General features: G+C 40.6%; 6 protein-coding genes across 6 annotated transcripts; 2 read left to right on the forward strand and 4 right to left on the reverse strand.

Moving 5' to 3' along the window:
• Positions 1–32: 32 nt before the first annotated feature.
• On the reverse strand, positions 33–6,218 carry LOC108052404 (ATP-dependent RNA helicase dbp2). Its single transcript, XM_017134794.1, has 4 exons — positions 6,089–6,218; positions 4,460–5,868; positions 1,998–2,176; positions 33–1,687 (listed from the first exon to the last, which is right to left on the reverse strand). Exons 1-4 carry the CDS (start codon positions 6,094–6,096, stop codon positions 836–838), a joined length of 2,448 nt encoding a protein of 815 aa, XP_016990283.1. The 5' UTR covers positions 6,097–6,218; the 3' UTR covers positions 33–835.
• A 129-nt stretch (positions 6,219–6,347) lies between these two features.
• LOC108052409 lies at positions 6,348–7,599 on the forward strand. The gene is made up of 2 exons (XM_017134806.1): positions 6,348–6,984; positions 7,041–7,599. Exons 1-2 carry the CDS (start codon positions 6,822–6,824, stop codon positions 7,544–7,546), a joined length of 669 nt encoding a protein of 222 aa, XP_016990295.1. The 5' UTR covers positions 6,348–6,821; the 3' UTR covers positions 7,547–7,599.
• On the reverse strand, positions 7,550–9,002 carry LOC108052408 (ubiquinol-cytochrome-c reductase complex assembly factor 1). Its single transcript, XM_017134805.2, has 4 exons — positions 8,859–9,002; positions 8,556–8,744; positions 8,246–8,497; positions 7,550–7,872 (listed from the first exon to the last, which is right to left on the reverse strand). Exons 1-4 carry the CDS (start codon positions 8,913–8,915, stop codon positions 7,597–7,599), a joined length of 774 nt encoding a protein of 257 aa, XP_016990294.1. The 5' UTR covers positions 8,916–9,002; the 3' UTR covers positions 7,550–7,596.
• A 64-nt stretch (positions 9,003–9,066) lies between these two features.
• Positions 9,067–10,457, forward strand: LOC108052407 (SURF1-like protein). The gene is made up of 4 exons (XM_017134804.2): positions 9,067–9,516; positions 9,580–9,701; positions 9,759–9,953; positions 10,015–10,457. The coding sequence occupies exons 1-4, from the start codon at positions 9,313–9,315 to the stop codon at positions 10,394–10,396; spliced, it is 903 nt and encodes a 300-aa protein (XP_016990293.1). The 5' UTR covers positions 9,067–9,312; the 3' UTR covers positions 10,397–10,457.
• On the reverse strand, positions 10,424–16,221 carry LOC108052406 (UDP-glucose 6-dehydrogenase). Its single transcript, XM_017134803.2, has 3 exons — positions 15,841–16,221; positions 12,893–13,031; positions 10,424–12,292 (listed from the first exon to the last, which is right to left on the reverse strand). The coding sequence occupies exons 1-3, from the start codon at positions 15,988–15,990 to the stop codon at positions 11,151–11,153; spliced, it is 1,431 nt and encodes a 476-aa protein (XP_016990292.1). The 5' UTR covers positions 15,991–16,221; the 3' UTR covers positions 10,424–11,150.
• A 739-nt stretch (positions 16,222–16,960) lies between these two features.
• Positions 16,961–19,764, reverse strand: LOC108052401 (cilia- and flagella-associated protein 52). Its single transcript, XM_017134792.2, has 5 exons — positions 19,251–19,764; positions 18,488–19,192; positions 18,017–18,246; positions 17,738–17,954; positions 16,961–17,676 (listed from the first exon to the last, which is right to left on the reverse strand). The coding sequence occupies exons 1-5, from the start codon at positions 19,673–19,675 to the stop codon at positions 17,025–17,027; spliced, it is 2,229 nt and encodes a 742-aa protein (XP_016990281.1). The 5' UTR covers positions 19,676–19,764; the 3' UTR covers positions 16,961–17,024.
• Between the last annotated feature and the right edge of the window lie 6,841 nt (positions 19,765–26,605).

Raw genomic sequence — 26,605 nt, forward strand, 5'->3', positions numbered from 1 at the left:
GTTTCGTAAAGGTAAAAATGAATAACAGGCTGTTGAACTTCTAATTAATTCCTTTATTTATATCTTGTTATCAATTCATACTTATGGGCTCACATAAAATGGAATTGCATTTTACATTTCTGAAAGTATTAAGATGTTTTGTTTCTTGTATGTTTGTTTTTGTATTTGTTTGAAAGTATCCAGCTAAGCAATTCATTAGACTAGTCACATAATATGGTTTAAGATGACATGACAATACGCATTTGATTCTAAGAAATTGACATTGTTTCTTATGTGTAAGTGTGTCCGATAGTGTGAAAGGTGTGCGGGAGTGTTTTCCCTGCTAGTGTTCCCTAGTAATCCGATTGCATCTAATCTCTTTTGGCTTGGGTTTGGTTGGAGCATTGCAAACATTTCCTTTGCAGTGTATGAATAGATAGGTACAATATTCGAGAATTGTATAAAGAAATCAAATACGCCCAGGGCTGTGGAAATATAAATGCCAACAACATCGATGATCGGCACTCGAATGCCCTAACAATTTGACTAAACCAAAAGCTTATCAACTAAATTGGGGTTTTTGGGGAAACAAAGAGATTTATCAAATTAAAAGCGTATTTGATTCCAGATTAAACCATATTATATAGCTAAGATGTGGGCGGAGGAGATCTACACGAAACGTACATCAACGACGCTCATCAAACATCTTCCCTAGAAAGTCCCTGGACTTGTGATCGTGACTTGTGTACAATTATACGGGTGGTGTACGGATGTGCGTGTAATGTTCGTGTGGGAAAAGGAAATTACAGTAGAGCAGGACCTACAATTTGGTAGCCTCTTTCGAACTATAGAGCCTCTAGTTCTGCACGGGCAGCGGGGGCGGCGGATAGGCAAAGATGTCGCCACCGTTCGCCATCATGTAGGGAGCCGCCTGCGTGGGCACAGCATACTGGGCGCGGTAAGAGTTGGCCACCGCCGCTGCTCCTCCGTTCAGCGACACGGTAGCCATGCTGGAGGACATCGACGAGTACTGGCCATAAGCCTGTGGCGTCTGCAGTTGTTGCTGCTGTTGCTGGGGTGTCTGCAACTGCTGCTGCTGGGCCGCCTGCTGCTGGTTCATTGGTGGCGGGGGCATGTTGGCAAAGTTCATGTTGTACGGCGAGAATCGCGAACGCTTCTGATCGATCCCGTAGTTGGCCGCTGTCATCGCGGCCTGCACAGACGCATCGGGCAGCAGGTGCTGCTGCGCAGCTTGTGCCTGCTGTTGCTGCTGCTGTTGCTGTTGGTGCTGGGCCTGTGGTGGCACGGATCCCGGCGCGTTCGGAGCCTTGTTGGGCTCGAAGCAAGCAGCATTTGGGTTGAAACGGGAGAACGGCACTCCACCGCTCTGCTGTTGCTGCTGACCCTGGTAGCCACCACCTCCCTGGCCCCGGTATCCTCCCTGTCCGCCCTGATTCGGCGGCGAGGTGCGTGGCTTTTGATCGAATCGTGGTGGACCACCAGCGCCGCCGCCGTTGAAGGCATTGCGGTTCATGTTGCCACCGGGTCCGTTGTTATTGCGGTAGTTGTTTCCGCCGTTGTAGCCACCACCCATCTGCTGGTTGCGACCCTGATAGCCGTTGCCGCCGCGATAGCCTCCACCCATACCGCCTCCACGCTTGTTGTAGCCCCCGCTCATGGCCATGTTCATCAGTTTCGGGTTGATGGTCTGCAAAGGGGAGCGAAAAAATAATGTAAGTACATTGAACTATTCAACAAGTAAACAACTAGGTTCGAAAACGTGAACTTTTTTTCTTAATTTCCAACGGGACATCCATTTGCTCAGAAACTTTTTAATTTGTAATAGTTTTTCTGTTTAATTAATTTAATTTAAAATTATTTGAAATTAATCTTGTAAGTATAAATGGCAGCCACATATTGGAATTTTCTGATAGCAAAAAAAAGACAAAAATATTAGACATTTTACCTAGGTCACACGATTTCAATTCCTAGTACTAATAGCTCCACGTATAACTCACCTGATTGGCCTCGCGCAGCACCTGGATCAGGTCATTGGCCTTGTTGGCGTTGGAGTGCGTGAACAAGGTGTAGGCCGTGCCCGTGTTATTGGATCGTCCGGTACGTCCAATGCGATGCACGTAGTCCTCCGAGTTCGAAGGATAATCATAGTTGATTACAAACTTGACATCGTCAACGTCTGTTTGATTTCATTTATATTTTTCATTTCGAATTTTGAAATTGAAGAAGTGTGAAAAGAAGCGTTAAAAATATCGAATCGAACCAATACGTCGAAAATAGGAATCTTTCTCAATACTCAAGAAACTATTCAACAAAAACAAAAACTTATTTGTGTGTGTTTAGTGGTTTGTGTGAGTGTGTCCGATTCTGTCTTGGTGTGTGTGTGTACGTGTAATGGTGTTGGTTAATGATCGGTGAGATCATTTGTTTTGTTAACGTTGTTAATAGAACTTAAAATATACTTTATCGAATCGTTGAATGGATATTGTCGGTTTGTAATTCAGTATAAATTTTTGGTATGTTTTGTACTTTGAACAAAAATTTCGCCATCAATACTATTAGCGTATATTAATAACTATACATCTTTGGCAAATAGATATATGTTTTTTCTATACTGCAGAAATGTGGACCTCGACCTTTTCTTCTCATCATACTTTCATATCTTTTCTTTCAATACACAAATCGTAATATAAATGTTTAAGCTTAATGCATACAAGAGACGGCTTGATTAAAATTAATATTATAAATAGGTAATATAAAATTAAATGAATGATCAAAGCTTATGATAGAGGGTGCTGGGGTTTTATAGGGCGAGATGGTTAGATAATTTGATGGGACAGAGGGAGGAGGGGTGCGGAAATATTGCTATGATTAGGAAGAAGTAAATTAGCCTAGTACTTACCCTGACGATCTAGGGTTAGAATGGATAAGAGTTAGGCTTACGCGGAAGAGTCACTGAAGATCCTGTCCTCGCAACTGGGTCGTGATGAGGGAGATCCCACAGATCTCCGCAATGCTAGAAACTTATAACTCAACCCTCAACTTGTATATATAGCTTTTCTCTTTAACTGCTTTGTGTATATAACTTTTTAACTTTAAACTTTAAACTTTTTTTTCTTGTTTTGCCATTTGAAAAATCGAAGTCCATTTCATAAAGTGCTGATGATATTTTTGTTCACACACAAATTTAGGTTTTATACATAGAGTAAGGAGCGACGTAATATAGTATATAATACTTTATGATACATAAATAAGCTACAGAAAATTAGCATCAGTCAAAAAATTCGGGCCGCAAAATGTTGCAATTACTCAACACATTAGTTACTCCATATTATACTATAAACTAAACAAAAAAAACAAAAATATATATACTTTTAAGGCATAGTTTCATCTGTTCGCCTTGGATTAACGGGTTATTTTTCATGGTGCACTGAGATTATTTACTTTTGATTTTTTAAGAGTATTTTGCTAGGCCATTGACTCCTTGACTGACAATAAATTGCTTTATACGATAAGGTTACTCAAAATGTGATTGACGAGAGACAACTAAAAACTATGAGCAAGAGAGCAACAAACAAACTAAAAGTAAACAACATCATATAACCAGCAATGCATGGAGAACAAACACATTCCCCTCATTATTTGAGCCCACACCATTTCTTCGTATTCGGAGAATCATTCAGCAGAAAAAAGGATCGAGAGAAACTAAGCGGTCCACCAGGGATTGAACCACTTGAAATTGATTGACCAAAGCCCAAACGATTCCGGAAATTATAAAGAGGGGATCTTTGGTGATTCGAACATGCAAAAAGAATAGCAGTCGGTCCCTTTTCCGGTTTTCACTTTCACTAAATTATATAGTTCAATAGATGTAAACCATTGAAAAGCTCAGTAAAACTCGCTTAGCTGACCGACAAGTATACAATTTTGTATCTGAATATCATGGAATTACAATAAGTTTGAAATATAAAAGAACAAATACAGCTAGGCGAAATGTACTGTTAAAGCTTTTTTACAAAACACTTTTAAATATTTGTTTATCTAGCTGTTTAAGTAAATATAAATATAAACAAAAAATGCTTCCAACTATGAATATTTACACTCTGAAAATGTATTTTTACCCGAAGAACGATTCCATTTTCAAAACCCTTTAAATCATTCGATTTCGTTTTGAGCTCAAATCGAAAATGACATGTGAAATCCGGAACTGACCCGAACAAAAAACCTCCAAAGTTCTGGAAACAGAGCGGAAGAAAGAGCGAAGAGGCTGGGCGGTGTTGGCCGATTCATCGCTGACGGATCGCTGAGACCAGACGAACCAGGAAGGCGTCGACGACGAATCACAAAATAATGAATGAAACCCCACGGGATGCTGATTGATCCACAGGCAACAATTGCTTGGTTACGGAGAGAAAAAACGGAAGGTGGCCATTGCAGGCCCACAAGGGCTACGTTTACTCACCGAGTCCGCGGGCAGCCACATCGGTGGCCACCAGGATCGAGTGCCGGCCATTGCGGAAGCTCGAGAGCACAAAGTCGCGCTCCTGCTGCGACTTATCGCCGTGGATGGCGCATGCGCGCCAGCCCTGACGGGAGATATTGCGCGTGATCTCATCCACGCGCTTTTTGGTCTCCACAAAGATGATGGTCTTGGTCTCGTTCTCCGCCGAGATGTCTGTCAGCAGCTTGATCAGCTTCATCAGCTTCTCGTTCTCATCGCACACGTCCACGATCTGCAGGATGTTGTGGTTGGCGCTCAGCGACAGCGACCCAATGTTCACCTGGATGTAGTTATTAAGGAACTCCTCAGCCAGCTGGCGCACCTCTTTTGGCCAGGTAGCGGACCACATCAGAACCTGACGGTCCGGGCGGATCTGTTGCATAATCTTCCTGATCTGCGGCTCAAAGCCCATGTCCAGCATACGGTCTGCTTCGTCGAGAACGAGGTAGGTGCATCTCTTCAGCGAGGTAGTGCCCCGCTCGAGGAAATCAATCAGACGACCAGGAGTGGCAATCACGATTTCGACACCGCGCTCCAGATCCCTCGCCTGCTGCCCCTTGGGCGCTCCCCCAAAGATGCAGGTGTTGCGCACATGCGTGTTGCTGCCAAACTCGATGGCCACCTGCTGGATCTGCTGGGCCAACTCCCTTGTGGGAGCCAGCACCAGAGCGATGGGTCCATCACCGCGCTCCAGGCGCGGCTGGTTGTTGATGTGCACCACCGCCGGCAGGACATAGGCCAGGGTCTTACCCGATCCGGTCTGGGCCACACCCACCAGATCCCGTCCACTCAAAGCAATGGGCCAACCTTGTGCCTGAATGGCCGTGGGTTTGGCGAAACCCTGCTTGCGGATCTCATTCATCACATAGTCGGGGAAGCCGCCCTCCTCGAATTCAATACTGGGAGTGGGCACCTGATCGCCCTTGATGGTGATCTCATTGCTGGTGAGGAAGGTCTCTGTTTCCACAGGAGTGCGGGCCAGCACCGATTCGCAGGGCTTGTAGAAGTTCTTGCGGAAGGGTGTGAGATTTACCTCGGACCAAACGATCTTGGGCAAGTGGGCGCCGTGATTGGAAGAGCGCTGTCCTCCGTTTTGGCCACCAAATCCTTCCTGGTTGCGGGGTCCACCCATGCCAGGTCCACCTCCGCCGTTCATGCGTCGCTGACCTCCATTGGAGGGTCCGTGTCCGTTGAAACCGGGATACGGGGCAGAGCGATTCCGCTGGAACATACCCGCTCCGCCGGGTCCGCCTCCAGGAGCACCTCCGCCCATGCGATTTGGCACCATGCCGCCGGCTATGCCACCTCCTCCACCGCCTCCTCCTCCGCCACCACCGCCACCGCCGTAGGCGTTCACCTGTCCGTTGTACCTGCAACGAGCGTTTTGTGCCATGAAATTAGAATTTTGAGCCTTTTGATGCGTAGCCAAAATGTTTAAATTTTCTACAAGCGATCTGTTTTTATGTAATTTTCATTTTTTACTGCCATTTTGAATTTATTGATTTTCGACACTCGTCCCCCGGCCGCATGGCAACTTAAATTTCGGGCCAAAAAGGGGTTTATTTTCCCTGGAAGTGTATTCGCACTTACATATTCATTGCTGGTGTGCTGCAAGTGGTAATATAGCTGGCCAAATTATAGTATTTCGGGCACTTTTCACAATTTTTCACTTAGCAATTTTCCAGCTCCTACGTCGTCAATAAAAGCAGTGTTACCAGGTGATGCCACTGCGCTTGCACCAAAAGTGGAAGAGACTGCAAAGGGGTTGCATTAGGTGGTAGTGTTGCAAAACGAGTGTTTGTGTTGGGCGATGGGCACACTGCAGGTAAATGGTACAGTCATCCCTCAATGAGTGCACGAGTAATGTTGAAAATTGGTAGAATATAAAATTAGTACAGCAAAAGAAAAATGAGTAAAGACCGATTTATAATTAGACAGTAACCAATATCTATTGAAATATATTGCCCGTATTCACGAAAATCTATGTAAATTTCAAAACAAACAAAAATATTTAATACTTAACAGGAAGTAAGAAATATATATTACATATCTTAACCATACAATTATTTCTTATATAAGAGTTCCCTATTTCCGTTTTATCCTCTAGTTTTTATATTTAGAAGTTGTTTCCTTACAGTGTGTTCACCTATTTGAGTATCTACTGTTCTTTGTAAAATAAACAAACATAGCTCAAACAAGGGATCAACCAAATTGAATCAAGAGTTAATACATTTTGTAAAGTACTAGCCATTTAGGCATCATAAATTCCAGATATTTAAGGCACACAGTACAAAACTTAAAGCCGAAGAAATAGTTATAAACAATGCGAACTAGCTACAAGAAAAACCGACCCTTCGATTTCAAGCTAATAGATTTGGTGGAACCCAATCCAGTGCTTTATAAAAGGTCTGGGCTCTCGAATTACGATGCAATGAAGGCCAAAACAGATATTTGGGCGCGGATAGCTGAGATGATGGGCTGTGATGGTAAGTTGGCCCAGGTATTCTATATCTTCAATGTTATATCGTAATTATTTTCCCAGTGGACTTCTGCCTGATGCGCTGGAATAACTTGCACTACCAATTCCGCAAGGAGTTCCGCCGGGCGGATACCAGTGGTTCGACCTGGCCGTATTTGGAGCGCCTCCGATTTCTGGCCGACAATCAGTCATCTCCCAAGACCAAAAGCAAACCTAAGGTTAGGGATTTAGCTGGCAAGCAGGAGGATTCCGTCCAAGAGGAAATTCCCGTGCAGTTTCTGTGGGAGACCTACGAAGATGGTGAAGTCACCCAACAGCCCAGCACCTTCCTCATCGAGGAGATCGTCGAGGAACCCACCGAGCAGGTCATCCAGGAGGAAATTATCTACGAAGAACAGGAGACAGCCCAGATACTCTCCCCTAGAAGCAGCTTCCTCCAGATGGACCAGGTCCTCGCCCAACTAAAGGAACCCCAGCGGAAACGGGCGGAACGTAGGATCACAGCCTTTCTACTCAAGTGCCAATTGCGTGCTCTGAGTAATCAGTCCGGGAGGGATCTGATCATATAGTTGTTACTTTACATACTCTCAACTTTATTAAAATAATAAAAAAACTAAAATTACACCTTGTCCAGATCCAGCCAGGCTACCTTGGGCTTGATTATGAACTGATCGCGCGACAAACTGTCCAGCATGACGGCCTGCTGGCGGACGTACTTCACCAATCTCTCGATCTGTGCGTAATCATCGCAGTTCATCTCGAAAAAGCGACGCCAAAGGGCGCAAGCCAGGACCCGGTCGTCGGACATAATGCCCTCGTCGTAGGTGATGAGAGCCGCTTGGAACTGCTCGGATAACGTTTCAATTTGCTGACGTGTGCGCGAGGGATTGTGAGCCTGTTGGGAATAAAACATACAAGTTAGCTTCAGTATTAAAGATACATAAAGAATAGGTTTCAAAATTCAAGATTTCTAAATATTTGTAGTTGAGAATTTCTGGTGGACTTCCTGAGAAATAATATTTATATCTTAAACTTATGTTATCCCATAAATTTCTTTTGTGTTATTTCTTAAAAATTATTGGGTTAAAATAAGTTACTCAATTTTGTTAAAGACAAAAAAGTGACTATACTCAAGATATAAAAGTTTGTTTAGCGTTTAAAAATTTGAAGGAGTTAAAAATTAAAAAAATTTAATTTCATTAAGTTACGAACGAAAATGTAGTTATGGAGGTTTTGAATCGGAGTCTAGGCTTAAGAAATTTACTTACTCCCAACTTCTTCGCACGAGTGTTCACATCTCCCCACATGGCCTCCACAATGCAGTTACGCAGGAAGCGTCCGTCCTCGCCCGTTTCCGATCCTTCGGCCATGGAGCGCATTAGGAGGAGCCATACGTGCAGTTCGGTGACCAGAAACCAGGAGTTAAACGTATTTGGCAGATTGAAGTCGCGGAAGAAGGCCACATAGTTGATCTTATCGGCCACGCTCTCATACAGGAGATGACTGGTTACCTTGAGGCGCTGAAAGTAGATAATCTTGATAAATACAAACTAAAAAAGCGAACAATCCTGCACTTACCGCCTTTGAGTTGGGTGTGAATCCCACTTTGTTGAGCACTCTCTTGAGAATGCCGTCTTCTGTGGGAGCTCCTGTGCCGGGTTTCGTTTTATTGGAACTGTCTACAACACCGGTGGATGAACACAAACGGCAGGATTGCTCGAAAGCTCCCAATATCGCCGGAGTTTGTTTATAAGATGGTTGTGTTACCTGTAATAAAGACAATTAAAAAATTGTAGACCAGTTTATATAAGACGTGCAGGCACTGCATTCAAACGTTTGTGTTTTGAAATTCATAAAGGGTATGCACTGTTTTCTACCCACCCATGTCTTTCTGACTATGCCACCGGCCAGTCTTGCAACTGCACGAGTGCACTGCATTTTTAAAAATGATTTTAATTCACTAAAACAAAATCGTTTAAATATTGCACGCGACAACAGTCCTAAAACAGCTGTTCCTAACCGGACTGCCAACTCGGTCTTAAATATAAGTTAACATTGAAATAACAGATGTATTACAGCATTACTGTTAAAGAATTTTAAAGATAAATAATAAGACAAATTGTCTTTACTATATGTTTACAATTGAGGAAAATAACTTCCAATTTTACTTGTTAAAGTTTTCATTCACAAAAACAAAAAAAAGATTTAGTTAAAATATAGTGTGACCAGTGGCTCTGCGCCTCTATAACAACAACCAACGGTCGTACCAGCACACATAACTTCCAATTGTAAATACATAAATAATTAGGCACATTAGGATTAAATCATACAAAACATGCTGCGTTTGGGCACCCAAATGTGCCGGCAAGTGGCCTTAAATAAGCAGAATGTGTCCTGCATCCCAGGCAGCAAAAATACACAGATATTGGTCACCAGGAAGATGACACAACAGCGAACGCCGGTGGATTGGACCACAAGTATTCCCACAAAGGCGGCTAAGGACAAGGAAAAGATTGCTCCATTGGGATGGTTTCTGCTGGTGGGTTTACCCATCTTCCGCAATCTAAATGAATAATCTAAATCCGAAAAAACATTTTATCAGCTTATACCCGCCACCACTTTTGGCTTAGGCTGTTGGCAAGTAAAGCGAAAGATTTGGAAGGAGCAGTTGATCAAGGATCTTAGTAAGCAACTTAACACAGCTCCTGTGGATTTACCAGAAGAGTAGGTTTTCTACCTAATTTTACAACATTCCCCTTACTAAAATATTTATTCTTTCAGTCTCAGCGACCTTTCTCTCATGGAATACCGTATGGTCAAGATTCGTGGACGTTTTCTTCACGATAAAGAAATGCGCATGGGTCCAAGATCACTCATACGGCCCGATGGCGTGGAAACCCAAGGAGGACTCTTCTCGCAGCGGGACTCAGGCAATGGTTATTTAATAGTGACCCCTTTTCAGCTGGCAGACAGAGAGTAAGTTACCCAGAGGGAAAAACCGGATGCATCCTCTTTAAAAATGTACGAACTCCCTCAGCGACATTGTGCTTGTAAATCGTGGATGGGTCTCCCGCAAGCAAGTGGAGCCAGAAACACGTCCTTTGAGTCAACAGCAGTCGGAAGTGGAGCTCACAGCCGTGGTGCGCAAAGGAGAAGCCCGACCTCAGTTCACACCCGACCATAAAGGCAATATCTACCTATATCGAGACCTGCCACGGATGTGTGCTTGCTCAGGAGCTGCCCCTGTATTCCTGGATGCCATTTACGATGTCCAGGCCGCTAAAAATGGTCCTATCGGCGGCCAGACGCGCGTAACCCTGCGCAACGATCATCTGTCGTACCTAGTCACCTGGTTCAGCTTATCGGCGGCCACTTCCTTTCTCTGGTACAGGCAAATAGTCAAGAGAATACCTTTCTAAGAAGTTCGTAAATCAAACGCTCTGTTGTTATTTTTATAAAATTTACATGCTCTCGTGTAAATGCTAGTTTTTATTGAACCTCCGCAGGAAAAGACAGTCCTGCTGGGGCTTATATTGCAACTACCGATCCTCGAGTGGCGGGTCGGTACAGGAATAGGAATATGAATACAAATACGGTATGGGGTTTTCCCTCGGGCGTGCCTAGCTGAATACTTTAACTATTTAAAAACACACAAAAGACTGGGTCAATTTAAAGAAAACTTTAAAAATATCAAATATTAATCTATAAAAAATTCTAAAACGATTTTGACCTTTTTCAATTTAAAATACGAATTTTGCATTCCAATTATTTACAAGCAAATTATTTATTAAATAATATTAAATCATTTTCTTTTCAAATTATTAGATATGTTGAAATTATACTTCATCATTCATTCTTTTCACATTTTACTTCATAGGAATGAATGGAGCAACGAGTTTAGTTGAACATTTTTCTTGCTTATCGACACTTTTCTATTTAGACATTAAATTAAGCAGGGTCAAAATATAATAACTACAAGGTCAAATATTTTTTCATAGAATTATTCTCAGATTACTTTCCTTCCCAACTATTTTTTGACTTTCAAATTGACCCATTCTAACACATACTCAAATACAGAAACAGATAGCTAGATATTTACAATTTAGTCTCGCAAATACTGGAAATTTCGCCAACTTTAAGTGTAAATGCCACCACCTCCGCCGCCCTTCGCGCCTAAAGCTGCGGCACAATTCCCCAGGAGCGGAGAAGTCCAGCGCGCTGGTACTTCTTGCCGATGGTCTGGACGTGGAAGCCGATCTGCTGCAGCCTCTCGTGGTCGAGGATCTTGCGTCCATCGAAGATGTACGCCGGCTTCATCATCGATTGGTATATGCGCTTGAAGTCAAGATCCACAAACTCATCCCACTCCGTGCAGATAACCAGGGCATGAGTGGCTCGAACAGCACTGTAGGGATCACTGTGGATCTGCACAGCCTTCTTCACTTTCTCCGGGGATTCCGTGACGCTTGGATGCGTGAGGTCGTCGATGATCTGCTCGGGTTCCACTTTAGGATCGTAGATATCTAGAGCGGCGCCTTCTTCCAGAAGAGTTTGGCATACGGTTATGGCTGCGGTTTCTCTGGTATCACCCGTGTTCTTCTTGAAAGCAAATCCCAGGATGGCTATCCTCTTGTCCGAAACAGTATTAAACAAACTCTCGATGATCTTCTGGGAGAATCGACGCTTCTGGTAATCGTTCATATCGATTACCTGCTGCCAATAGGCGGCCACCTCCGGCAAGTTGAGGTTCTCGCAGATGTAGATCAGGTTGAGGATGTCCTTCTGGAAGCAGCTGCCGCCGAAACCCACGGAGGCCTGCAGGAACTTGGAACCGATGCGGGAATCCAGACCCACGGCCCTCGCCACCTCGGAGACATCGGCTCCAGTGGCTTCGCACACTGCCGACAGCGAATTAATGCTGGAGATGCGCTGGGCCAGAAAAGCGTTTGCCGCCAACTTGGATAGCTCACTGCTCCACGTGTTGGTAGTGAGAATGTTTTCCTTGGGTATCCAGTGCTCGTATATCCATGACAGCTTCTCCACCGCCTGATGTCCCTCGGCCGTCTCCTCGCCGCCGATTAGCACGCGATCCGCATTAAGAAGATCATTGATGGCGGTGCCCTCAGCCAGGAACTCTGGATTGGACAGGATGTCGTAGTGGATACCGGGCTTTTGGTTCGCCCGCAGTATGTGCATAATGCTTTCCGCCGCCCTCACAGGCACCGTGCTCTTCTCCACCACAATCTTGTTGGACTGCGCGATCTCGGCGATCATTCGGGCTGCACTCTCTACGTACTTAAGGTCTGCGGCTCGACCTGAGAAATGTATGTAATGTGTAATTTATTTTATGTTAAAACACGATCAAAAGAGTGAGTGCCCTTTAAGTGAGCATTTCCCAATATAAGCATCTCAAAATGTTTTTTAAATTATAATTTAAATCATAAAATATCTTACTAAAAACTTTCTTTCCTTTATAAATATGAAATTTTTTTTTTCTTATTATTTCAATATTGATACAATCTATTTATCAAAGACCCAGCTAAGTAAACATTTAAACAATTCAAATTTCTTTTCATTATATTTGTTGTGTTATTAAGAAAAATGCTAAATTATACTTTTTAAATGGCATATGGCGCCATAGTATTAGCTATTTTACTTACATATTTCCGAGCTAATAGACAATAGAAACTTTTTTAAAATTTGATTTAGGTATTATTTTTTTCTCAGCATGATTTTAATTAGTTTCGCTTCAAACATTTTTATTGGCCACTTTAGACAAACATGGCTATAAATCAACAGGTTTCAACCTCCAATTTGAAATAAAACCTAGACTTTGACTATATTTTATGCAGTAAGACCTCACTTAAAGGTGTTCACTCATATCATCTTGTAAATATTTGCATAATTGTTCTTACCCTTGCCATTGCCGCAGGTCTTTGTGGGCGTGTTCACCGAGATGAAGATGAGGTCCGCCTCCTTAATGGCCGTCTCGATGTCCGTGGAGAAGAAGAGGTTCACATTGCGGCACTTCTTCACAACCTCATCCAGACCGGGCTAGAAACGACAGACATACCTCATTAAAATATTTTATAAATTGTACAACTTGTTGGCCTAGTTTTCTTTTTTTTTGTTATGCCAATCACGACCCACTCCCAAAGCCGAACAGTTGGTGACGTTCGTAGGAACGTCTACCGATAAGATTATACCCCTTCTATAGATGTTGGTACGTGGACCTTATCCGATTCCGTTTCCTAAGAAAGCTATCTCCCAATTAACCCCAGTATAGTTCTGTTTACGTGCTGAAAAACCACTTTGAGTGGTCCACTTTTGAAACGTTTAGTGATTAATTAATAAATTGTAGGATAGGGTCTTCCCATGACTACTCACGCTTATGCAATATTTGCACGAATTTTTTATTCCCCCTTTCATATAAAGCTTTCAGCCAGACTTATTTCCGTTTCTGATACGATTTGAATGTTCATTGAACTCGTTTTGTGAGCAGGCAAATTTGCATATGTATTTATATGGACTGTTTGGAGACAGGTGTTAATAACTGTTTTTTCTTTTGGCTTTTTCGTATGAAATCTGAGAATCATCGCCAACGAATTTATCTTTGGCTTTTTCGTATGAATTCTAACAATAATCGGCATTTTAGCTATAAGAGCAAATTGAATTTAATTAATCAACGGAGACAAGATAAAACTAAAAAGACATGTTATTTAAGGGCAGTTTCTAAAAATATATGAATAGACTACTATCATGTCGATGACTGATAAGTTTTTGCGTTGTGTTGCAAAATGAAGAAAACGATAATGAGTACACTGACTAGGAAATATTGGCAACAGATGGAAAAAATGTGTCAATAGCTAATTGTGCAATTGCAAAACAAGAGGATGTTGCTGACAAGGCCGCATTGATATTTTCAACAAATTGCATTTGAGTACTTCAAGTTATGGCCACTATGTTTGCTGGCGATGATGCAATCTTGGTAAGTAAATATCAATATGAAGAGTGGAATGTGTGCTAAACAGCCTCTGTGGGTACGACAGAACTCAATGCCGTGTTTTTGCCCATTGTCTATGTGTGTATAATTTACTATATATTACAGTCGAACTTCAGTAAGTCAAATTTCAAAAATGTCTTTCTTGCAAGTCAATAAAAAAAAGGATACACATTTTGTCTTTGGAAACAATTTATGCTCATTATACATCTCAGGAAAAGAGTCATAAGAACTTGATATTTTATTGCCCGTCCCAAAAGTATACACAAAATTGTTTTGACAAAGTCTAGTAGTTTTAAAAAATATTATTTGAAGGAAAAAGAACCATTCAAATATTGCAGAAGTAAGATAAACTAGAGCTACATTAAAACAAAACAAAAATTTTTTAAGAGCTTTAGAGTAAAATGGTTTTGGTTGATAAAAAGCAATTCAACAGACCTAAAAATAAATTGTACTGCAAAGCAAAGCCTACATATGTAACTAAATTTTGTTCGAGTCATGAAGGTTTGACTGTGTTTGGGTTTTGTATAATATTTTTTTACGGTTTTTCCTCCAGAGATACTGGGTGTTTGGCGAGAACGTGGGTAATTGGACAATTTCCAACTAATGTGCTCCCGCAATACCGCTAAACGCCCTGCCCAATGTGCTTATCTCGACCCAAGACTCTGTTTTGGCGCAGACTTGATAAGAAGAGCGGGGAACTGAGTATAACGAATGGGGGCAGGCGGAAGCCAGGACGGAAATGCGACAGTAAAAATGGAAAAGAGAATACATATGTGACGTGCTAGAATATGCCGGCTAATCCCCGATTACACCTTATGGCTTCGTGGCGCATTTAGTATATGGAATCGAGGCTTGGGCATTATGGTCACGCAGTCTGGAAAGTAAAATCGATTCCCACGCTTGTTTTCCGTCCCGAATCATATTTCAGCAATCATTTGGCTCTGCGAGTTTTTATAGTTTGTTTTGAATGACTAATGGCCGTAACACTATGACTGACCATTGACCTTGTTGTGGGCTAAGTGCGTTAAACACCTGAGAGTCTAGTAAAATGCCAAGCACGCACCGAGGTTTTTATGAAGACTGACTACAGAGAGAGAAATATAATATATGATTTTTGATTTAAAATGTAATCACATTTATTATAATAATAATGTAATGTAATTGAGTCACAGCTAGATCGCAACCATTGACAAGCTATGTTGTTAGTTAGTTGAGTCTTGAGATAGAACAGAACTAAATATTTTTAAGCAAAATTTTAAATTTTAAAAATCACATATGTAATCACATTATTGTTAAATGTTCCTTTAGAAAAATGTCACATATTTTAATATAATAATATCAGAGGTACCCATTTAATATGGCTTTAAAAATGTGAACCGATTAAAACTAGACGCTTTCTTAATTTTCAATAAAGTTTTTTCTATCGAACTTTTTTAATCACAAAAAAAACCAAGAATGGGTTTGGTAAGTGGCCATTTTTTTCCTAATTTATGTGGCGATTTTCCAAATAAATTCTGGATGTAATCAAAAATCACAGAATATGTCTGTGGTTTTTTCTGTGCATGGGAACTGGTTTATTTTGGAGGGTGCTGGAGGGGGTTTTACCGACTTGGGCATGAGCGGTCATCGACGTTTTGAGTTCTTCTCGATGGATCTCGGTATTGATTGATGTTTTGTTTGTTTAGGATTAGTGGAAACTAAACAAAAAAAAACTGCAAGGCCAAGGCGTGAGAGCACACACATACGAGTAGACCCATTGCTCTCCCTCTTCCTCTCCCACAGGCACAAATACACACACACACAAACATTTATGCGGGGGCACTTCCTATGTACATACAAACGTGAGTCAAAATAACCAACCTCGTAAATGGGCAATTTATCCGAATTCCACTGGGCAATCCGCTCGGAGCTCTTGTCCACCAGGGTAATCACGATATCGGGGCACTTGAGCGCCATTACCGCGCAAGTCGGACCGCCGACATATCCAGCGCCAATGCAGCAGACCTTCATTTCGCACTGCTTTTCGTCGTTTGTTTTGTTTTGCTGTTACCGTTCGCTTTTCCTTCCCTTTCCTCAGCCCGTTTTCCCTTTTTTTTCCGGCGAGTGTCGCGTGCTTTTTAATTGAAGCGGTCCGGTCCGGTCGGTCGGTCGGATTAGTCAACTCTACGCCGCGACGGAAAAACAATAACTACTCCACACTACCACTAACCACCCACCCGAACGCGCTAAGTTTACGAGCCAACGCCGGCCAATGGTAGTGCCGTGTGACCGCCGCGCCACTTGCGCCAATATACCGCGCATGCCCGAAACGGTCACACTTTTGCGCGAGACGGTCAATATTTGAAAACCATTGAAAACAATTTTAGTTACAATTGAAGTTTTTTTTTTATTTTGTGCAGTTTTTTACCATAAATCTTAAACTTTTAGTCTAAGAATCTTTCCAACTTTTGTTTAGCAATTAGAAAACTAATTTTACTATATCTTTGGTACTTCATGCAACCAGTCCAGTGCATTTAGAAATTAATTCATAGAATTATTAAATACAAAACATTTATTATTTAAAATTTATTAGTTTTTAAAATGCATATTAATACAGAATCTTAAATTCAATATTCCTTACTAAAGTTTAAATATTCGTATTCTTATTAATATTTTAAGCAAAAATGTGTATTTAATTTAGGCTTTCATACTATACCGTTGTCAAATTATAAAAAATATATGTACTACTAAACAATAAAAAGAATAAAAATATTAAGATCTAAAATAATTTGTATACTGTTCAAAAATGTAACTTGGATAAAATTTAAAATTAACCTATCTGTTGGTTAATTAAAACTTAAATTAAGTCAACAATAATTTTTAAGATATTGAAATTAAAATTATACGGAATGTACGAGGATTTTACACACAAATTTGATTATTCCATTAAATTTTTAATAAGACTAATTGAATCGGAAATTTGAATAATATAATACTTCAATCCAGCTGACAGAAGAAAAACAGCATTTATTTCAGGACATAAAGGGAACTCAAACGAATAGGGCTCAGCACTTCCTGACGTCCGGCACTATTCCACACTCGGCGAAAGCATCGGAGGCCTTGGCCTCCTTTTTGGCGCAGGGCGGGCACTCCACGCAGCAGAGATCGTCCTTGGGTGTGGCCTTGAGCAGCCCGTCGATGTTCTCGCCCTTTGGCGTCTTCAGATTTGTGCCGGAATTCACTCTGGCCGGCACCTCACTCATCCTCGTTTTGGACGATGTCTTGGGCAGCGAGTATTTGGTTGCATCTGGCGGATTGGGCCTGCCCCAAAAGTCCCGCGGCACATCCCAGATAATCAGCGATCCGTCCGTGCTGCCAGTGACGAACATGGTCATGCAGGGACTATAGGCACAGCTGATCACCGAGGAGGCGTGCTCGGAACCCAATCCCACCACAGAACCACTGTTGTAGTCCCAGAGTTTGACCTGCAGATCGCTGCCGACGCTGATGAAGTAGTCCCCAGTTTCGTTAATGGCCAGGCAATTAACCGATGACTTCTTGGAGGCAGTGAGTTCCCTGATCAAGGCTCCATTGTACACCATCCAGTAGATGATCCTGCCGTCCGAACCGCAGGTGATCACTTGGACTCCGGTTGGGAAATAGGAAGCAGACATAAATTGAGTGTTGGCAGTTACCACTTGTTTACGAGTCATGCGTCTGTCGAGGATTGGGTATAATATACTTAAATTAATTCAAATGGTTGTTATTCTTGACTCACTTTATATCCCAGATCACACAAGAACCATCGGTACAGGCGGAGATCACTTCGGTGTCAAGGTAATTGATATCCAGCGACGTTATGGGTCCCGAGTGATCCTTCAGCACGCCCAAAAGATCCTGGCGATAGGGATCTATCTTCCAAACCCTCACTTGCCCCTCAATGCCGCCCGTGATAATTAGACGACCCGTGGACGCTACGGCCAAAGCACTGCATCCTGTTATTTAATATTAGGTTTTGAATAAGTATACCTTACAATTACAAAATACAAATGTTTACCTTTATTATGAGCATTGGGAATAGCATAGATGAGTCTTCCGGTGATAGGAGTAAAGGCTCGTATAATTCCATCATTCCATACAGAGACAATACTGGTTCCATCGTGGGTAAATCGAACACAAGCACAGTTGAAGTTGTAGACCATGATGCGGAGCAGCTCCTGTTTGCGCCCCGAAGACCAGATGCGGATGCACTCTTTGCCAGATGTGGCAAACACTCCCGAGTAATTCCTTTAAGTAGAAGAATAAAGAGTTATTTAAACAAGAAATAAGTAAGCCTAAGTTGCAATAAATTCCACTGTTTCTATTTATATTCGTAGCTGTATCTGGCAGATAATCCTGATCAAGAATAAATATACTTTACGTGGTCGGAAAGGTCTTTACTGCGTTGCAAACTTCGCACTAAAATGAAGTTTTCCTCGCCAAAAGCATACGAATCGGACTGGCATATCGTCACAAAATATTGACTCACTTTGGAAACGTGATGCAGTAGACCGACTTGGTGTGGCATGTTCGCAGCAGTTTGAGCACCCAGGTCTTGATATTAAGTCCATAGATCTCGTTTGTGTCCGTGCAGATGTAAAATGACTCCGGTTTGGAGCGCACAAACGATGAAATCCTTCCAGAAACATGAGTCTTCTTCAGGGTGCGCAGATATGGCCACGTGGGACCTGGATAATCCCTGAAGTTAATTAGCGGCACATCAGTTCGCTCCTCCACTAGCTCAATATCCCCATTTCCAGCTCCAATTAGTAAACGTCCTCCTTCCAGGACATACAAAGCTCGTACACCATTCACATAGCGATTACAATCCCTGCCGGATGGCTTTCGGGGATTGTGGGTGCCAAAGGCTCCCAGGATGCAGCTGGTGGATCCTTGCTTGCTCACATGATCGCGATCGCAGCAGTTAAGAACGATCTTCACTATATCACCGGTTCCAGTGCCCAAGTAGGCAAATTCATCCGTCTTATTGATGCGCGCACAGTAGAAAACCCTTGTCTTGCTGGCCATCAGAACATCCTGAACGTAAAGCTTCTTCTCCTCGCGTAGAATGCTCCACAGGCGCAGATGCCGATCCCCGGCAGTTACAAAAAAGTACGGGTTATTGTGCATCGGCCGGATTGTCAATGCATTTCCGGATATAGCCCTCGAGGCGGGTGTTTGGCAAATGGGAGAGCTGGAATGGAGGAAAGAGTTATTTGGATTCAGGCTGAATTTTCGATTAAGTCACCCACAAGGCCTCCATGTCGAAAACGATGACGGATCCGTCATCCACGCCTCCAATGGACACCACGCAGCGATCCTCGGCCGTGAAGCATATGGCCTGCACCGAGACCTTGTGAAGATCATGTCGGGAGATCTCCTTTCGCTGGTCGTAATCCCAGATGATCACATAGCCCCGAAAGCCCATGTGATTTATCTGACCGGAGGCCATGTATTTGCCGCTCTTGCTGAGATCCAGGCATGATATGGTATTTGTATGTCCTGCTACAAATTCCTGGGTGTTTTTCTTATAGTCAGCGATACCTATTTTGTTCCCAAGTGGAAAGATAATGGATCCAGTTACCGGATGCTGGCGCACTCCATTCTCCACTTTTCCGTTGATCCCAAAGATCGCACGCGGAAGCAGTTGTCTGCAGCTTTCCTGGGCATCTCCCATTTTGAATGGATTATAGTAAAATATAGGTCTCCAAATGTAACTTATAAGGGAGGTTGTGTCGGTTTTGTGCGAAATGCTTTGAAGGTTTTAAGCCGGCTTGTTTTCTGTTTGAAAACAAGACATTTAATATTTTATTCAGCGACAGTTGCTTGGTTGCCGTTGCTAACAAAGGAGGAAATAATATTGTTCAAGTTAAATAGATCAATATGTACAAATCTGTGTTTATCGCAGCAAATGATAAAAAATGTATGAAAGTTTTATTTTTAAACTAAATAAACAGGAACAGTTGCAGTATTCGCTTCGTTGAATAAACCGTAACTTAAAAGCCAGTTCAAATTCGAATGAACCCGAAAAAATATATAAATCTTATTTTGTAACGAAGACCTGGAAGAATTATTGTTTCAGCATTATAATATGTAACAGACGGGGGGAAGCGTTCCCAACCCAAAAGTTTCGATCAGGATCAAAATTTCTGGAGACATGGTAAGGCCATTCGCGCGGTATATATTGGAACTGCACTTGAAAACTGTTTTGGTCATTTCTATTTACCAATAGCATTTTAAATCCCATGTCATTTTTGAAAAACGGTGGTCAAGAGCAGTTAGCGGGGACACTGGGTGCTGTCCGCTCTTAGGTTGCGGTTTGGCTCTGCAATTGTCTAAGTGCGCCATCATATATTTGTTTTGAAATTGGCTATCCTACTTGTATAATCGAGTCTATGTTTAAAATGTACTTGGGATTTTTTGTAAAAATACCCTTGTAGAGAGCCGGCGTACTCCACTGTGCACAATCCCAATCTCCCTTTCTTATAAAAAAGCTTTAAATTTGGGAATACGTCAGAATGAATGATAAATGTAAGTGAATGTGCATTTTCATACTCTTATCTGAGAAATGCTAGCGTCGAACTCATTTAGCTCAAGATCGTAGCCCGAAACAGTCAACTTTTAACAGCGGCTCAGAAATAATATAAAATATTTTGCAAGTCTCTTTAATAACCTTTATATTTATTTAAAACAAATATCTAAAATGCAACATTTAGAAGTTGAAAATCGGTCACATGGAAGTTGTACTGTAATTGCATAATTTGTGATTGTTTAAAAATAGTGGTTCACAGCAATAAAGTCACATCAAATACAATCCACGATTGAAGATTAATTATAAACAATTATAAACATCTTCTAAACTCAAAAAGCTCATACGAATCATTGGTGATTAAGTAATCAGCCTAAGAAATGGATGAGAATGTCGAATTTATTCTGAACTGCGACTGCCTCTTGGAGATAATGAATTACGTAAAAGCTGATTGCGAGTTGAAAGACCAATGGGACAAACAGTCAAAGTATGATGATTTAATAAACTTTGTGTTGGCTCATGAACTTTTCCTGGAACTGCTTGAGACTTGTTTCAAAAGTTTGTACGAGGATCTTGATTTGGTTCTGACGTGCAGGATAACAAAGCTACTGATTGATTTACAAGTCAATGAGTTATCAAACAGAAATAAAGTTTTCTGGGTATCCCTCCTCAAATCTATCAGAGAAAAACATCCTTTCTTTGTTAAACTATATTTTGGCAATATAATCGAAGAGGATCAAGCCTGCGTTTATATATACGAAATAAGTAAGTTAATATAGATTTGAAATAACAATAAATCTTTAAAAATTTAATAATTAAATGTCTTAAAATTACATTATCTTGTTATATAAATCTACAGCAGAGCAGTATGATGGTAGGACTCATTGCCTTTTATCAATAAATTTTAAACTTATTTCCTTTTAAGGCAACCCGATCTCTCCGATCACTGAGGAGGTAAAGTTAAAGTTTAACTTAAACGCTAATTTTACGGCAGAAGCGTTAGCTAACATCTGCACCTTGATGCCAAATTTGATAAACTTGGAATTTGAAGGCACTGAAATCCATGGGAGTCTTTCCGGTATCGAACTCCATTGCGAAAATCTTAGGGAGCTGAGAATTCAGCTGAGCCCGGGTGGCGGTGCTGCCCAATATGCATCGGTGGTATTGCTGCCCAATTTACAAACATTTATTATTTGTGGAGTCCAAGAAAGCGAATCACAATTGATATTTTTCAATGATTTAAGAAAATTGCACAGACCTAGAAGTCTACCACCTTTGCCTTTGACCATTGAAGATCATTTAAGCGATAAAACCAGGACAATAAAGTTTCCAATTTCGGAATCTTTGCTATTTTTGAAAATAAACCAATCTTATTATATCAAAGTATTTATTACAACTGCGTACGATTTATGTGAAACATTAAAAGAAGCTAATCCAATTGAGGAATCTTTAGCAACCACACCTTTAAGTGAGAATATATCAATTCAGTTTGATAGAAATGAAGCGAAACTTGGAATAAAGATACATGAAGAGTCGGACATGAGCCAAATGGGTTATTTATCAAAATGGCCCAATCTAAGTCGCTTGCTTATAAAAAATGAACCTTATAATTTAAAAGATTCCAATTCACTTTCAGAATTCCTCCAATCAATGGTCCCAAAAGGCTCATTTGCTTTAAAATCTATCAAAATAAGGCATATATCATTAGATAGATTGGAGGTCTTAGAACTTGCAAAAATAGAATCCATTCGATTTCTGGCGTGCCATTTGTCTGAATGGTATTCGATCAAGTTTTTCAGTCAATTAAGAAACCTGCAACACCTTATTATTAATGTACACGAAGCCATCAATTCGCATACATCAGAGCAAGCCCTCAACCTACTAAGTGAAAGTCAGAAGCAAGTTTCCATCGCTTGCAAAGATTTTACCTTGAGAAAGAATGGAAAAAAATTGAAGATTTATATGGGAAAAGGTTTTAGCCACATCCACGACATATCAGGGTATCAAATTAATGAAACACTTAATTTAATTTTTCAAGCATTGGCCACCAACAAAAGTACGATCGAAGAATTGGAAATTCGTAATAATGATAATATAGAATTTTCATATATTTCAAAAGTGTCAGAAATTCAAACCATTAAGAAACTGTCGTGCAACCTATCAGAATTATCTGGAATTGAGAAATCGGCTGAACTAAATAATCTCCAGGACTTGGAGTTAACCGGAAAAGGAAGCCTTACCGCTCTCTTCACAAAGCTGGCTGAAAGGAATATATTTCAACGATTTGAATATTCCGGAGAACTCGTTCCCGAAGAGGTTATACAGGTTTCCCGAATAAAGTCGCTAAAAACACTGAAGTGTGGCTTTTCGGACAATGAGGATTTCCATTCCTTGTCCGAGCTAGCCAACTCGAGTATTGAAGAATTAATTGTAATAGTACAAAATCCAAACCAATCACTACAAACATTTTTTGCAGCATTTTCCTCAAGTAGTGCAACTAGGTTGCAGCACCTGGACATTATTCGCGATCCATGGGAATTTATCCCAAAAACTATTAACATTTCGGAAATGACTAAAATAACTGAAATAAAAAGCCTGAAAAGTTTACGTGCGGGATTCCACGACTCAGAATGTGCGCAAATGTTAGACCGATTACCCAATCTTCAGCACTTGGTAATCGATCATGTTAATAATAATGAAGTGAACCCTTTGGAAATTTTATTTAGGGTTTTGGTACACAAATCGCCGTCAACTCTTCAAAAATTGGACTTACCCAATAACTCAATTGGATTAAATGAATGTAAATATTTAGCCCAACTTGAAACATTGGAGTCATTGAAATGCAAATTGGGCAAAAGTCAGGGTATAGAAGTTTTGGCAAACATAAAAAATCTAAAGGAATTGATCATCTATGCAGCAGAGGACTCGCCCAGTGAACTTTACCGTGCATTTGCTCTTAGAAGTGACTCAAATTTACAAGAACTGCAGACACCAATTACATGTAATGATGAAATTCATGAAATATCGCAAATTATGTCATTAAAGAAACTAAATATTACCTACAACCAATGTTGCAGTAACCTATCAGAATTAGGGAAACTAAGTGATCTTGAATCATTATGTATAGATGAGTGTACTAGAGTCCAGATATATACAGATAGCCTGTTGCCGATTTTTGAATCTTGTCAAAAGCTCGATTACGTCACGTGGAAATACTGCCGAGGGGAGGAGGATGAGGATATAAACCCTGTTAGCAAAATTTACTCAATTTTGAAAGCTGTACGGAATCCTTCTCTTCAAAAACCGCTAAAACTTACTCTACATGAAAGATTCATTGTCCCGAACATCCATGTAAGCATTATAATAAGTCAAGGGTTTGGCTATTAAAAATATTTCTCTCGCAGGTAGAAGACATTGATGAAGCATACTTGAACGTCTCCTATAAATACGATTTGATCAGCCATAGTGCATATGTACATCTCGGGTTTGGTAGGTTTTTTTTTTTAATTTTCACTACAAACTCTATCACTCATCTACTATTTGCTAGATTACTACTGAACGCATGGAATACCGAAGCCAGGTATACCAATATTTGGATCTAAATCTATTATTATAACAATTTCATACCAAATATTCTGTAATCATAAACCACATACTTATACTACATAATACTAAAGTATATAATAAAGTAAAGTAAATACTGTTTGAATTCTGTTTTTTAATTACACTAGTTTAAAAAATTAACTCGGCAATTTTCTCCAGAGTATGGACCGCCATATTAAGCTTTCTTAACACATTTTATTAAGAGTAAATTACGTTTTTTATTGTTTCCATAAATGCCAGAGCAAAAAATAGCACCTTTAAATTTTAAGAATTTACATTACCGATTTAGAGAGAAGTTGGACACAATCCATTTATTATTATAAATTACATTTTTTCAATTCTAATATTTCCTGACTTAATTTTAAATATAAACCCATTTTATTTTACATATGGTGTAACGAACATTCACAATTACGCAGGCTAAGCTGTTAATGGAAAAAAGCGATTATGCGAATTGTTCTCCGGCTTGGCTCGTCGACTAGAGGTGTAGGTTTTGCTACTTCTTTCGTTTTGCTAAAAAAAAAAGACGAAGTACGACATGACTTAGTCAGAGTTTACCGAAACCGAAAAGAACAAAAACAAGAATGGAAAGCTAACTTCGGGCGGAGCCGAAGTTGATATACCCTTGCAGAATACTCTGTAAATTATATTCTCCAAAATTATTCATATGATGCATTCTTAATACTCATCAAAAATCCCAACTTCCTAACTTTAAAAACACCAAAGTTATGGCATTTCCAATCGTTCAGTTATATGGCAGCTATAGGATATAGTCGGCCCGATCCTTATGAAATTTGATAGGTCGGATTGATTGGCTAAAAATAAAACCCATAGAAAATCCCAACTTCCTAACTTAACAAACACCAAAGTTATGGCATTTCCGATCGTTCAGTTATATGGCAGCTATAAGATATAGTCGGCCGATTCTCATGAAATTCGGTAGGTCAGATTGATTGGCCAAAAATAAAACCTATAGAAAATCTCAACTTCCTAACTTTACAAACACCAAAGTTATGGCATTTCCGATCGTTCAGTTATATGACAGCTATAGGATATAGTCGTCCGATCCCGGCCGTTCCGACTTATATACTGCGTGCAAAGGAAAGAAGGGTGTGTGCAAAGTTTCAATTCGATATCTTTAAAACTGAGAGCATTCAGTTCAGAATAGAGACAGACGGACAGACAGACAGACCAGACAGACGGAGCAGGACAGACCAGACAGACGAGACGGACAGACGGACAGACGGACATGCTTTCTTATCAACTCAGGAGGTGATCCTGATCAAGAATATATATACTTTATAGGGTCGGAGATGTCTCCTTCACTGCGTTGCCACTTTTGACCAAAATTATAATACCCTCTGCAAGGGTATAAAAACTATGGGTTTATTGCACCTAATCCCATCTCTGAACACCAGAAAATCTCAGATGTAATTGATTTCCATACCCTTCCTATGACCACAAAAAAACATGTTCATTTAAACTGTCCCATGGGTGTTCAGGGGATAACATTACGTCGAGTCAAAATATTTGAGGAATTAAAACATTAAAATTTTTATTTAAAAGTTAAAGGAAAAGAAAATGGCATTCCATTGGAAAAATTAACATTATAAATAGACATTGATAAAAAAATTTAAAACACAAATAATATAAATGTGGAATATAGGACTCCAATTGTAACTTATAAGGGAGGTTGTGTCGGTTTTGTGCGAAAAGCTTTGAAGGTTTTAAGCCTGCTTGTTTTCTGTTTGAAAAAGGACATTTAATATTTTATTCAGCGACAGTTGCTTGTTTGCCGTTGCTAACAAATTAGAAAATAATATTGTTCAGGTTAAATAGATCAATAAGTACAAAACTGTGTACAGTTGCAGTACTCGCTTCGTTGAATAAACTGTAACTTAAAAGCCAGTTAAAATTCGATGAACCTTACAAAATATTTAAATCTTATTTTGTAAGTCTTCGTTCGGCTTCTTTGCTTGAGCGAAGACCTGGGAGAAATATTGTTTCAGCATTATAATATGTAACAGACGGGAGGAAGCGTTCCCAACCCAAAGCTTTAGATACAATCTCGATCAGGATCAATAGCGAAACTTTCTAGAGACATGGTAATGCCAGTTTTTGGTCGGTATATGTTGGCACTGCACTTTAAAACTGTTTTGGTCCCAAGCCATTTTTGAAAAGCAGTGCTCAAGAGCAGTTAGCGGGGGCAGTGGGTGCTGTCCGCTCTTAGGTTGTGGTTTGGCTTGCAGGGGCAGATGGCGCCCCACCTACAATTGTCTAAATGCGCCATCCGTTAACAGAATATTTGTTTTGAAATTGGTTATCATATAGTCGAGTCCTTGTTTAAAATGTACTTGGGGACTGTCATAATTAATTTTGTCGATTTTTCGATATCAATGCGTTATAAAGCTAATCCAAATAGTAATCACAATCAACGACCACTTTTTTTCCCTCTTTTTAGTTAGGGTATTATAA

Source organism: Drosophila rhopaloa, unplaced genomic scaffold (assembly GCF_018152115.1).
Source record: "Drosophila rhopaloa isolate 14029-0021.01 unplaced genomic scaffold, ASM1815211v1 contig_150, whole genome shotgun sequence".
Classification (NCBI taxonomy): Eukaryota; Metazoa; Arthropoda; class Insecta; order Diptera; family Drosophilidae; genus Drosophila; species Drosophila rhopaloa.